Source organism: Xyrauchen texanus, chromosome 38 (assembly GCF_025860055.1).
Source record: "Xyrauchen texanus isolate HMW12.3.18 chromosome 38, RBS_HiC_50CHRs, whole genome shotgun sequence".
NCBI classification, from domain to species: domain Eukaryota; kingdom Metazoa; phylum Chordata; class Actinopteri; order Cypriniformes; family Catostomidae; genus Xyrauchen; species Xyrauchen texanus.
In genome coordinates this window covers 21,406,189-21,419,491 of record NC_068313.1, presented here as the reverse complement: position 1 = coordinate 21,419,491, position 13,303 = coordinate 21,406,189, and the positions used below count along the sequence as shown (strand labels likewise).

At 39.3% G+C, this 13,303-nt stretch overlaps 1 protein-coding gene across 1 annotated transcript in view; it reads right to left on the bottom strand.

The window, feature by feature from the left end:
• LOC127631765 (unconventional myosin-XVIIIa-like) overlaps positions 1–13,303 on the bottom strand; it is a 161,964-nt gene that overhangs the window by 71,186 nt on the left and 77,475 nt on the right. Inside the window, exons 5-13 of the mRNA XM_052110072.1 lie at positions 12,963–13,069; positions 12,305–12,481; positions 11,310–11,520; positions 9,165–9,307; positions 8,942–9,042; positions 8,747–8,810; positions 7,557–7,701; positions 233–406; positions 56–146 (exon numbers count right to left, since the gene is read on the bottom strand). Of these exons, the coding sequence (XP_051966032.1) occupies positions 56–146; positions 233–406; positions 7,557–7,701; positions 8,747–8,810; positions 8,942–9,042; positions 9,165–9,307; positions 11,310–11,520; positions 12,305–12,481; positions 12,963–13,069 (1,213 nt within the window). The remainder of the gene's footprint in view (positions 1–55; positions 147–232; positions 407–7,556; positions 7,702–8,746; positions 8,811–8,941; positions 9,043–9,164; positions 9,308–11,309; positions 11,521–12,304; positions 12,482–12,962; positions 13,070–13,303) is intronic.

The following is a 13,303-nucleotide window of genomic DNA, read 5'->3' as shown; positions in this document are numbered from 1 at the left end:
TATGTCTTCGTAAATTAATTAAAAGTGAATGACCATGGGAGGAAATACGACTTGCCGGTTAACAAGTGAGATGACCACAGTAAAGAGCTCAGAGTAGAGCCCAGCAGCCATGGCCTCCAAACACTCTAGAGCTGTGATCTTCGGAGCTGCAGGCAAAAAAATTAAAAATCTTAATACTGTCAATGCTAGCACTTTAATGTGTGAGGGGTCTTACATTGTGAAAATTATTTACCGGAGTTGTCTCCTGTGCCAAAATCATCTGGTCCCTGGCGGAATGAGGTGGACTTCTGCAAGGTTCCTTTGGGCTGGTGTTTAAAGATAGCAGAAGAGAGCTCTTCTAGGGTGAAGCCCAAGAGGTAAGCTGCCTTCTGGGCCCACTCGTGACGTGCAAATTGCTTTCGCCCTGCTGTAAAATGCACAGGGACAGCATAAGCACCAGGACATTCAAAATGCTATTCATAGCTGTGACGCTCTAATGGCATAATCTGAGGGCAGTACTACACATTACCACTGCTAATATTACTTCTGCCTCTCTAAAATCTTAGCAAACAGCAATTTTTCACCAATCACTGAAATTTTGTCTTGAAGGGTACAGACTTTTTAGGTGTTCAAGAGCAGTGGTTCTCAACTGGTGGGTTGTCGGATTGTCATGATAGGGTCGCAGACAGCATAGTTAGGATAGCAAAATAAACAGCCAATTTTTAAAAAGTGAGGAAAAATATGATTCCCACATCTTTTGCTTTAGTTTGTAGTACTCAATCTCTATAGTATTTTGGTGCAAAATCAGCAGTCAATTAGCAGAAGCTAGCCAAATTAAGCAGGTGCCAACTTATACAGGCTGAGTGGCAAGCCCTCATCCTTAAAAACCATGGACAAAACTATGCAATGTAATAGAGAATACAACCCAGTCTACATTACATACCGGTTCACTTGAAATAAAGATAAGTAAATGCCTAATAAATCACAGTGTTTTGTATGGCAAATTGTTGGCTGCTGAAAGCATTGAAATTCAACAGACATTTAGAAACCCTAATTGGGAGAGTCACGTGACACAAGGATCGGGCGTGTGGACAGCAAGCTGTGTGGAATACTGGAGTGGTAGTGGTCTAAGCACATAACTGGTAATCTGGTAATCAGAAGGATGCTAGTTCGAGCCCCACAGCCACCACCATTGTGTCCTTGAGCAAGGCACTTAACTCCAGGTTGCTCCAGGGCGATTGTCCCTGTAATAAGTCCCTGTAATAAGGGCTCTGTAAGTCACTTTGGATAAAAATGTCTGCCAAATGCATAAATGTACATTTGTTAGTTTTAATACCTTTTAATGAAATTAACCAGTGAGATTGGATACACTCTGTTCCATAACTGTTCTAGGAGGACAATATGTCAAAGAATTAAAAATGATCTGGCTATGGAGACATTAAAAGACACTTATGTGCTCAGGCTTACACCCCTGTGAAGGCAGCGGACCAGGGAGTCGATTTGGTCGGAGAGTTGCGGGAAATGCTGCGAGAGATGTTGAACATGTTGGCAATGCTGGCGAAGGTCATTGCTGACTTGGAGGATCTTGTTGTTATATGGCGATCGATCACTGCCATGGAGGTGAAGTTCTCTGAGATGGTTACAAGAGTCGGGATGTCGAGAAACGGATTGATTATCTGGAGTTATCGGAGAGGGAATTATCTGCTAATTCCGCTAGCGACCAAGGTGGATTTGGAGCATGTCAGGAATTGAGGGTCAGGGTGGGGGTCCTCATGGTGGCGTAGTGACTCGTCTCAATCCGGGTAGCGGAGGAGGAATCTCAGTTGCCTCCGAGTCAGAGACTATCAACCCATGCATCTTATGACGTGCCCAATCTTATCACATGTTGAGCGAATTACTGCGGAGACATGGCACGTGTGGAGGCTTCATGCCATCCACACACAACTCACCATGCACCCCACCAAGAGTAAACCACATTATAGGGACCACGAGGAGGTTACCCTATGTGTCTCTACCCTCCCTAGCAACCGGGCCAATTTGGTTTCTTAGGACACCTGGTTGGACTCACTCAGCACACCCTGGGATTCCAACTCTCGAGCTCCAGGGGTGGCAGTCAGCATCTTTACTCGCTGAGGTACCCAGGCAACAACGTGTTTTACATTCTTTTTTTTTACTATTTTGATAAAATCCTGCTTAAAATGATTCAAACACACATTACATCCATAGACTGTCATTGGAAAATAGCAAATGCATGTCAGAGTAATGTCAGCAAGGCCTGCAGTTGCGAAGACAGGATTGTCAGAAGCGCTTTTAACAAAGGGCTTAGCAAAGGGTCAGTTGTTACTGAAATGTTCTTATTAATCTCATGTTAAAAACGTTACATCTTGTTGGATATACACAGTTTATGGTAATATTTATATATTTACTATTTTTCAGGACGTTTACTTTTGTACTTTCATACAATAAATAATTTTGCCACTGTACTGAGTTGCCACTTAATGTTCAAATGTGAAATCTGGATCCTGAAAATACCACTGTTGACAAGCATTATTTCATAAGCACTGTTTTAAAACTTAGTTTCAGAACTTTCAAAAAGCGGTTTGATGGTGCCTGAGAGTATTACTGAACAGACATCACAGAAAACGTATCAACTGAAGGATTTTCAGATGTTTGCAGCGTATCCAGCTCCGACTGACCACAGAGCAAACCAACAGAGTCATACATACACAAGCAGAGTGACACACAAGCTGTAGTTAAGTCGCTGCAACCAGAGCAGGTGGCAAAGAGAGGGAAAATAACACAGGTCTCTGGTGGAATAGATGAGTGCTGAAAATAAACAAGAACTGAGAGTGAACAGGCTTTTGTGTCTTAACAACAAAAAAGCACTGCAAAAACGAAAAGTCTACAACATGGAGAGACAACAGAGAGTCTGAGCATTAAAAGAAAACAAAGTTGTGATGCTCCCCCCTCCCCTCACCCGCATATATTCCCACCAAAGTTTTGTCTAAGCTTCAAGACTGTCTAAGACATGGTTATAAACCTCTGAAAGCAAAGAAACCCAACAGAGAAATGAAAGAAAACAGACAATAAGAATGCAAATGGAAATGTCTGGAAATTATGATAACAGAATAATACCACAGACAAGCAAATTAGGTGTTTGTTTGTTGTGCTGATATATAATATTAATGCTCTTTACCTTCGTCAGCCTCTGCTTTGTAACGGAGCAGCATGCAACATGCAAGTAGAGAAGAAGAGGTTAGAACAGGAGACATTCTTCTGTATTGTACAAACAGGGAACTAAAAATGCATTCGTTAGCATCCACATTTATATACTCACTCGCACATTCACAAACGACTATGATTGGCTCATCCATGCATCTTCTAATTTTCATTAGCCACACATTTCTTTAATTAGTTGACAATTATTAGTCCACAGACATGGGTTTTTACAATGGCCAATGCCAACAAAAGATGATATTTAGAGAGCAGGGTGGCCAATAGCAGATATAATGTAATTAGCGCTGTTAATATATAAAAATAATTATTCATAATTAAACTAATTGTACAGTTTGAATTTGCTGGAATATGCATTTAACTCGATATGTATTTCTTTCAGTTCTTTTTAATATAATTAGTTCCTCTTTAAAGGAAAGACAGCTAAATAAAATGATAATTGAATTATAATCCAATAAAGACTGCAAATAACTTTTGCCCCAAATGAATTTGATTAATATATAAAGGTAATTTGTTAAACAGGATATCTATATAAACATACATTCACCAAAGTGCCATTCAACTGATCACAATTTATAGTCAGGAAATTAATAGCATGAAAAATTACTATTACAATTTGAAAAAACTATTCTGAACTTCTTAAACTAGATCCTTGACATTCCAGCTGTCAGTTTGTCCAGATACTCAGGTGACCTTTCACCCCACACTTCCTGTAGCAAATGACATAGATGTGGCTGTCTTGTCGGGCACAAGTTGCTCCCAATGGCAGGCTAGCGCCTTGCATGGCAGCTCTGCCACCATTGGTGTATGAGTGTGAGTGCGAATGTGTGTGTGAATGGGTGATTGGGACACAGTGTAAAGCGCTTTGGTAACCTCTAAGGTTAAAAAAAGCTCTATATAAGTGTAGACCATTTACCATTCTCATGCACCTTACAGTCTGGCTGATCCCACAAAAGCTCCAATAATCTTTTGTCCAATGTCTGTTTCTTTGCCCACTCTATCCTTTCCTTTCTGTTTTTCGGTTTCAAAAGTGGCTTTTATCTTTGCAATTCTTCCCATAAGGCCTGCACCCGAGTCTTCTCTTTACAGTTACATGAAACTGGTGTTGAGCGGGCAGAATTCAATCAAACTGTTAGCTGAGGATATGTGAGGCATCTATTTATCAAACTAGCTCTGATTTACTTATCCTCTTGTTTATTTGTACATCTGGCCTTCCACATCTCTTCTTGTCCTTGTTAGAGCCAGTTGTCCTTTGAAGACACTAGTGTACACCTTTGTATTAAATCTTCAGTTTTTTTGGCAATTTAAAGCATTGTATAGCCTTCATTCCTCAAAACAATGATTGACTGAGTTTCTAGAGAAAGCGGTTTATTTTTTGCCACTTTTGACCTAATATTGACCTTAAAGGGGACCTATTATGCTAAATTCACTTTTACATGGTGTTTGTACATAAATGTGAGTCAGCAGTGTGTACACAACCACCCTACAATGTTAAAAGTCCACCCACTTCTCTTTCTTATATTTCTATTAATCAAAAACAGTGTGTCAAAATGAATGGATTTCTTTTTAAAATCCAAAAGTTTTTGAGCGTGGGGGATCTCTGTCCTTTTCTGCATATCGCGACGCTGTTGGTCCGTTCTGCATAACGCGGGTGACTCGTTTTTGCTTATCGTGGCCCATTCGGCACATTTCGCGGATGCACCGGCTCACTCGGTTCTCCCACAGGCCAGTCCACCCATGATCGGCCCACTGGGAAAATGCTCAGTATGCCAGATTGCCAGTCTAGCCCTGGCGGAGACTCACAGCATGTGTAGGCTCATTCTACTCTCCGTAATCCATGCACAACTTACCACATGCCCCAAGAACCACTAAATCACAACCACGAGGAGGTTATTCCATGTGACTCTAGCCTCCCTAGCAACCGGGCCAATTTGGTTGCTTAGGAGACCTGGCTGGAGTCATTCAGCATGCCCTGTATTCGAACTCACGACTCCAGTGTCAATACTCGCTGAGCTACCCAGGCCCCCACTTTATTAAGACCATGGTTTTCGGTGCTCGGTGAGTCTATATACAGTATACACACTCAATTTAAAGATAGAAAAGACAATTTACTTACAGTTTTAAAATTTCATGAACATTTTATTTGCATTTATTTTATTTGAAAAATAAATGGGGGCTGTCTTTGCATTTTACTGAATTTCTGTTATTTAGCCAAGAAGGCACAGTTATCAGTTGATGCTGGTAAAGTCAAAATACAATATTTGGTGGGTAGACAGAAACAGGAGAATGCTGGAGATTTAGGAGAATTCTGCTGAGGGGAAAAACTGGGTTATGTGGCGACATATGTGCAGGTCTTTATCATAAAGCATCCTGACTGAACACTCTGCCATCATCCATTGTGCCTTCAGTCCAATTAAATATGTAAAACTAACCTCATCCCCTTTCCATTCAGATAGCGGGATCACTTTGCACTCCATTCACCAAATGTTTTACTTTTTACAATCTGACATTCTTTACTATAATTTGGCCCTTTAATGAGTAGAATAACAATAGATGTCATCTTGTGACTTGACCAAAGTAATATCACAGATAGAAAGCAAAATCTGTCTCTACTTTCTGTGAAGGCTTAGGAAAGCACATCTCCCACCCCCATCCTCACTACATTCTATAGAGGGATTATTGAGAGCATCCTGAGCAGCTGCATCACTGCCTGGTTTGGGCCTTGCACCGTTTTGGACCGCAAAGCCATGCAGAGGATAGTGAGGACAGCTGAGAAAATCATCAGGGTCTCTCTTCCCTCCATCAAATACATTTACAAAAAACACTGCATCCACAAAGCAACCAGCATTGTGGATGACCCCACACACCCCTCACACAAACTCTTCACCCTCCTGTCGTCTGTCAAAAGGTATCGAAGCATTCGGGCCCTCATGGCCAGACTGTGTAACAGCTTCTTTCCCCAAGCCATCAGACTCCTCAATACTCAGAGACTGGACTGACACACACACGTCCTGAGTTGCATTTTAATTATCGACACTTTATACCTGGCTGCTACCTCAATAACTGCTATGTGCATAGAACACTATCTCATAGTATGTTATGTTTACATTTGGCATTTTTAGAAATTGTCATCTTTTTGCACTACTGTGTACTGGTCGTCGCTGCACTGTCTCTCACTGTGCCCATTGTCCTGTTAATTTTTGGTAATTTATTGCACTGTCCCCTACTTTTTGCACATGTTTGCACGTGCACTTTATATAGGTATGTTATATAGTCTGTGTAGTCTCATGTGGTTCTGTGTTTGTCCTATGTTGTTTTATGTAGCACTATGGTCCTGGAGGAACGTTGTCTCGTTTCACTGTGTACTGTACTAACTGTATATGGTTGAACGACAATAAAAATCACTTGACTTGAAAAAAAAAAGGCAGAACAATACTGCCCCCTGCTGTATGGATATGCAACTACAACTAAGATCTCTAAAATATATCTTTACAAACATAGATGTCCTGATGGTGGAACATGTTACTAAAATAAAAGCTCTATTTGTTATTGGGTACTGTTAGGTGATGAAAGCCTTCAGTACATCTCAAGGATACATCAAAATAAGTCTTTCCTGTCAGAATGTTAACATGCAGACACAGGAAGGACTGCTAGACTTTAACCTTCAGAGTATAAATGCACTGCAGATACTGAGTAATTCAGTGACTGCAGTGACAATATATCAGCAACACAAACTAATACACATCATATAGCATAAAGACAGGCAGATGGCCATATATTCAAACCCGATCCCAAACACAACGAGCCAGCATGCAGGCAGTACAATTTAGAGTCTTAGGATTAAAGAGTTCATTAATACATCAATCTCTGACTGCAGGAGGTGATGTCATATCACAAGCTGCAAATACTGCACCATCCATCCTCATTAGAGCGCAAGAAACACTCACGCATATCTTTAAACCCCTCGACATCAAACTGTTTGGAGCTCCTTCTCTCTCCTGTTTGAGCTCAGTAAGCAGACTGAGTCGGACTTAATTAATAAAGTCTGTTTTTGAGCTTGTTAGGAGTTTTGAGTGCTTTATATAATTACAGCCTTTTTTTAGCTCTCCAGATCGGATATGTAAAGAGAAAGCTGTCTTATGCTTCTCTGAGCTGAATTAGCATGGGGACACCAATGCAGGTCTTAAAGACGGAGACATACACTAGTACCAAAGCAAAGTTCCTAAATATGCTTTACTCTTTATATATTCATATTGGTGACTGGTTTACTGGTAAAAAGTAAACAAAATTCATGAGAGCCAACACACACAAACACACAAACCACACCCTGGGATTTTTGTTACCTTTAGTGGCCCCAGCAGCTCCAAGATGGTATACAGCCCCAAGAATGAGCCACAGAGCTTTCTGCTCATCATAAGAGATGCCCAGCACCTTCATGGCTGCCTGCAATTTTGTGAATTGCTGTGATGACTTTTGCTTGTCCTCAGGCTACAGACACACAAACACACACACACAGAATATAATGTGGGAATTGATCTCATCACTGATGTGATTACTCACAATGATACAACAATAACATATGCTATCTGACTGAGAGCCAGCTGCTTTCAAACACTAGTATGCGCAAGTACGAAGATTCGGTTTCGTTGTTGGCTTCAAATATTGAAAACTTTCACTGGCATTGATAGAGGTGTGAATCCTCACTGGCCTCTTGATTCGATTATGATTCAAAGGGTAATTAAAGGATTCAATTATAAAACAATTGTCCTACATTTTTTTAATCAATACACACTCAGTATTAAACAGTATTACATTATTAATTTAGACTTAATCGATCCCTAGCTTATAACTATAACTACAAATATAGTTTGCTGGTCCAAGATGGCTACATGAGATATCTGCTTCTGTGAAGATCAAATTAAGCATCTCGTATATGCACTCTTCCAATGACCGAGAGACCGGCAATGAGCAACAGCCAAAGAAATAGAGAGCGCAAGAGGAGAGAAAGGCATTGGAAATAAATAAAAACATCACCAACATCTCCAGAACCAGTGTTTAATCATTATATTCAGCTGTTTTCCCCTTACTGTGCAAATCAGTGCAATAACAAGCCCATCTTTCATGTTGTTTGTTGATGTGTTATCACAAATAACCTGTTGCTATCTGTGTGAGTTTGTGAATTAATTTTGGGATCTTAGATTCAGTCAAGGACAATGGTTGAGTGGTTGATACATCCAGTCTGCGATAATTTCTGTAGTGTGTACTTGGCTTAAGTTTTTGCATGAATGAAACATTTGTTACTAGCATCTCACTCTGTCCCTGGCACACACATAACCACAACTGCACTACCGTGGTTTACAGGTTTTTTTCCACCCCAAGTATTGGTATTGACTACTGAAATTTTGGTATTGTGACAATACTATCTAGACAAAGAAATATGTTCAGTTTCTTGCATGGAGTCTCATTAGCATCTAATTAAAGAGTTTTGTGATTGTACTTCAGTGTACCTCATTTAACCTTGGGCAAAACTAACCTTAGTTTGAGGTAAAATCCCAAAAGAACTGTTCTCTGCAAAGTGGTTTAAATGCAACTCCGTTCTGCAGGAAAACATTTTTATTAAATCAAGTTATGAAACAATACAGTTATTGTATAAATGCCTTCAATAATGCAAGCTTTCAATTGCAAGGTTTTTGAGAGCAGAAAATTGTCTGGACAAAACTGCATTCACCTTAGAGTGCTGTCTGCTCCAGCCATCATGTAGTAAAAGACATTGAAAGTGGACTCAGCCTCTGGTCGTTTCACCACCCGCAGCTTCTCCAGCAGCATGGTCTAAACAGCATCACCAAAGAAAAAATAAGAAATCATTGAGTACAACCCAGAGATTGTGAGAAAGGTTGCCAGAACATTACAACTCTATTTGTACAATTACATTAATGTGCATATCTACAAACCTGGATGGAGGCTGAGGCCACTTGACCAGTTTGGTCAAAATCCAGGGAGACGATCTGGGAGAATCGACTTGCATTGGTGTTAATGGAAGTGGCGCTGTTCCCGAAGGCCTCTAGTATTGTGTAAACTGCTTGCCATTTCTCAGCTGGAGGACACACACACACATAAATATTTAATTCTCTACAAGTTAAACAGGCTCATTCACTGAGTGCACAAGAAGAGAGGATCCAGGCCCAGCATTCAGAGGTGAACATATGCAGATAACATCATGGCCTCTTTAATGGTATAGTTGACAAGCACTGTAGTCTTCATTAGGTCATTATGGGCTAAGCAGGGACTGAGCAGGCTTTGATGATGGCTAATTATCAGAGCGTTTCAGTGGGCATCATTAGCAGAGCCCTCATCTATCACCCTCTTACCAGCACTCTCTCTCTCTCTCTCTCTCTCTCTCTCTAAACTATCAGAGCCAATTTCCACTGACCACACAATCATTTTCCACTCACGCTTTTTCATGTTTTTCAAACACATGGCGAGATAATATACAGCTAAAAATGGGGATGCAAAATATGTCAGTGACTATTCTACATTGGACAATATTAGGATTTTGTATTGTAAAACTGATTAGGTCAATATTGGAAGCAGACGTTATCAGGGCAGTCACTTTTAACCTTTCAGGGTGTGTTGTTACATCCAAACCTGTTCTTTGTGACAGTAAAGGCTCAAATGTAAGTGTTGCCACATTTTGGACCCACTAGTCAATGCAAATAATTCCAGGCACATGCGCAATCTTAAAAATCTGTCTGCACGCATCCAGCGATTCTATGTGACTGTAATGCACTCACCACACTACCAAAATTCATACAAAATATTAGGAATATTGTTTTGAAGCAAAAAACATTGATTTATTTGTCCTTTACATTTTTAGAATTTATGTATAAAAGGGTTAAACAGACCTTCTTGATCAGGTTACAAATGAACTGAGCAGTTGTTTATGTTTTCTACAGCACATTCTTATGTTTTGATGTCTGATTTTACCTGGGGGGAAGTTACATTCTAGATTCATGTAGAATTCTAACTGTAGTGTGACCAGTTTTTTCTCATTAAAAAATGGCAAGATGATGTAGAAATTAGGACTCAATTTAATGTGTTAAGTGTGAATAATTCTATAAAAAATAAAGCGCAAAAATTCTGTAATAAAAGTTAGATTTTCCTAATTTACAAGCAATTCAATATTGACGTATATTTGTGTGTACTGTATATCTGCATTTACAAGTCGTGTCAATAGGTGGCAGCGTGCCTCAACAAATCTCAGAAGCATCACAGCCACAGAATATGAACTGCTCACTTACAGTAGGAGGAAGCACAACAGGTGGAAGAAGCACAACAGAATACAGGAATTTTGAGAAACAATTTTCAAAGTTTCCACTACTTTTAACTTGATTCAGAGTCCCGAAAAATCAGCATTTATGTCACTGAATACCAGTGAGGCATTCTAAACGTGTCTGTCTGAGGCATGCACATGTATATAGAGCAACAATTAAAAATAGCGCAGATGGAACGCAAGAACGTGTACTGTGAGAACTGGTCACATTGACAAGCTCAATGCAAAACAGACTGCTGTCAACTGTAGGCTTGTTTAATGATATAAGAATGAATAAATATATATATGAATATTATATTGATTTCTTAAGCCACTTTTGTATTGTTTAATCAAAGCTTCATCAGCCACAATAATGCAATTTATTTCAAACTGAATTTCAATTAGTACTATATATTTATTATAGGCCATACATTTTACATGAATAAATATTTGAATTATTATGCATTATTTATATGAATTATCTTTAGTGGGGCCTTTCTCACCAAATAATAATGTATCCAATTAATTGTGATTAATTTGATTAATTAATTAGCATGTTATGTAATTATGGAATGTTTACATAATTATGTAAAATGTAATCAATTGACAGCCCTAATAGAAATACAATAATCCAGATATAAAATTTTATTAACTATATGCATTGGCCAAAATGTTTGTATCAGTGCATCCCTAGCCAAAAACACTCAAGAGGAAGCTAAGGGCTTAATATGGGTGTGAAACAGCAGCAAAATGTAGCAATTAATCAAATGTTTTCAAAAGTTTGTACCGGTAAAGATTTTGCCAGTACTACCGGCGATGGACACAAGGTACTGGACTAAGTGCTGGCAGTTTGTGGTCTTGCCACTCCCACTCTTTCCCAGCAGCACAATGGATTGGTCCTGCCGTGTGGTCAGAAGGTTTCGGTAGGCTGACTGAGCCACTGCGTAGATATGAGGCGCCGTGTCCTCGCGCCGACAACCTTTAAACATTTGCATCACCTAAAATGACAAAAGGAGAAAGAAAGGGGCCAACTCAAATTAAGTATTACACTTGAAAAAGCTCACCTTTTAAAAAAAGGCTCTTGTGATGATGTCTAAAATATTTGTATTTTCTGTGCCTCCTGAGCAAGAAAGAGGCCCTGGACATGTTTAATTATAACATTATGGAGAAAAAACTAAATACAAAGCCAAGTTAATTATTGCTTGATATATAACAGTGTAACATAATTTAATGTATAACAGATTTTACATTTTCTGTCCAACAGAAAAGTAAATCCTGAAAAACCATAACCATTACTTTTCCAATGAAGGAAAAGTCAATTAAGCTGTTAATTTGAAAAGTAGCTTAGCGTAAACATTATTTCCCCAGCACAAGAGCAATAACGCATTCATGACTGTACAAAACATTCATTACTGGACATAATCAGCCATATCCATAATGCCAAATCACTTAATTAGGACCGATGATGACCAAAAGAAATACTCTTCTAGACTGTAATTACATTTTATGGGTAGTACTTCATCGTGCATAAAATCCAATACAGCTATTAGCAGCTTTCAGTTGCCTATTTCCTAGAGTGATTAACTTATGAAGGGTCAATGTATATCAGCAAAAAGTTAATTTCTCTAAGAGTACACCAGCATATAGATGGCTTCTAAGCTAATAAACATAAACTAAACAATGTGGTGTCTTAAAATACGGCTCTCAGAATTAAAATAATAAAGATAATTCCCATAATCAACAGGACTGAACTGACTCTGCAGATAGTATGAACTCTATCACCTTCTCGGAGTACATGGATGGGGCACTGATAGGGTTGATGATAACCATATTGGGTCCTGCATGTGTATGGATGAGATTTCCTCCATAGCGCTGACGCAAGGAGTGCATGACACTGGACTCATTGAGGTAGAGGAAAGTCGCCAAGTCCTCACAGCGATCAAATGATGGCGGGTTTGCCTGAGGAGAGGGATTGAAAAGATTAAAGGTCATACAATGAAAGAAGGCAGGATGGATTAAGACTGATGATGAATGGAAAAAGTAAGGAAAATACCTCATGTATTACAAAAAGGGAGAGTTTAAATTGATCTGCCGCAGTCACAATAGCCTCGACACTTCATGCCATGTTTTTAACTTATTTAAAATGTGTCACCCTCAACTCTGGATCCAGCTTTGCAATTCTCTAATTTTTATATGAGGTCAACCTTGACATTATGGTAATCATCAGCTCAGAACTGCCCTTCTCTGGGTGGTATATGAATTAAGCTCCTGTTCCAGGAGGGATGTGAACAGATAATACCTCCAAGCATTTGTCTCATCAAGGGCTAAGAGTGCAAACACAGGGAAGAAAGAAAGAAAGAAAGAAAGAAAGAAAGAAAGAAAGAAAGAAAGAAAGAAAGAAAGAAAGAAAGAAAGAACACTTGAATACTACAGGACTGACCTTCTCAATGTCATCTTCGTCCACATCCAGTACTGTCCCATCATGCTCCAGTTTGATTTTCACTTTCCCCTCTGGTAGAATGCCTGCCTCTGTCTTCAGCAAAGTGGCTGTGGGGACACCAGAGAACATTGTGAATGTTTTAACTGCTGAATAAATGCAGACGTCATCATTTTAAATACTGTATCAGAATTGAAGAGATAATCTTACAAGGCTTCTAATATTCTAATGCCATTAAAGTGTTCCTCAATGTCACAGTAATGCATCCTGAAAAGACACATTGAAACTAGGGATGTGCGAAACTAGTTGACAAAGCGGTTTTGATGCTGCAAGTCAACACTGGA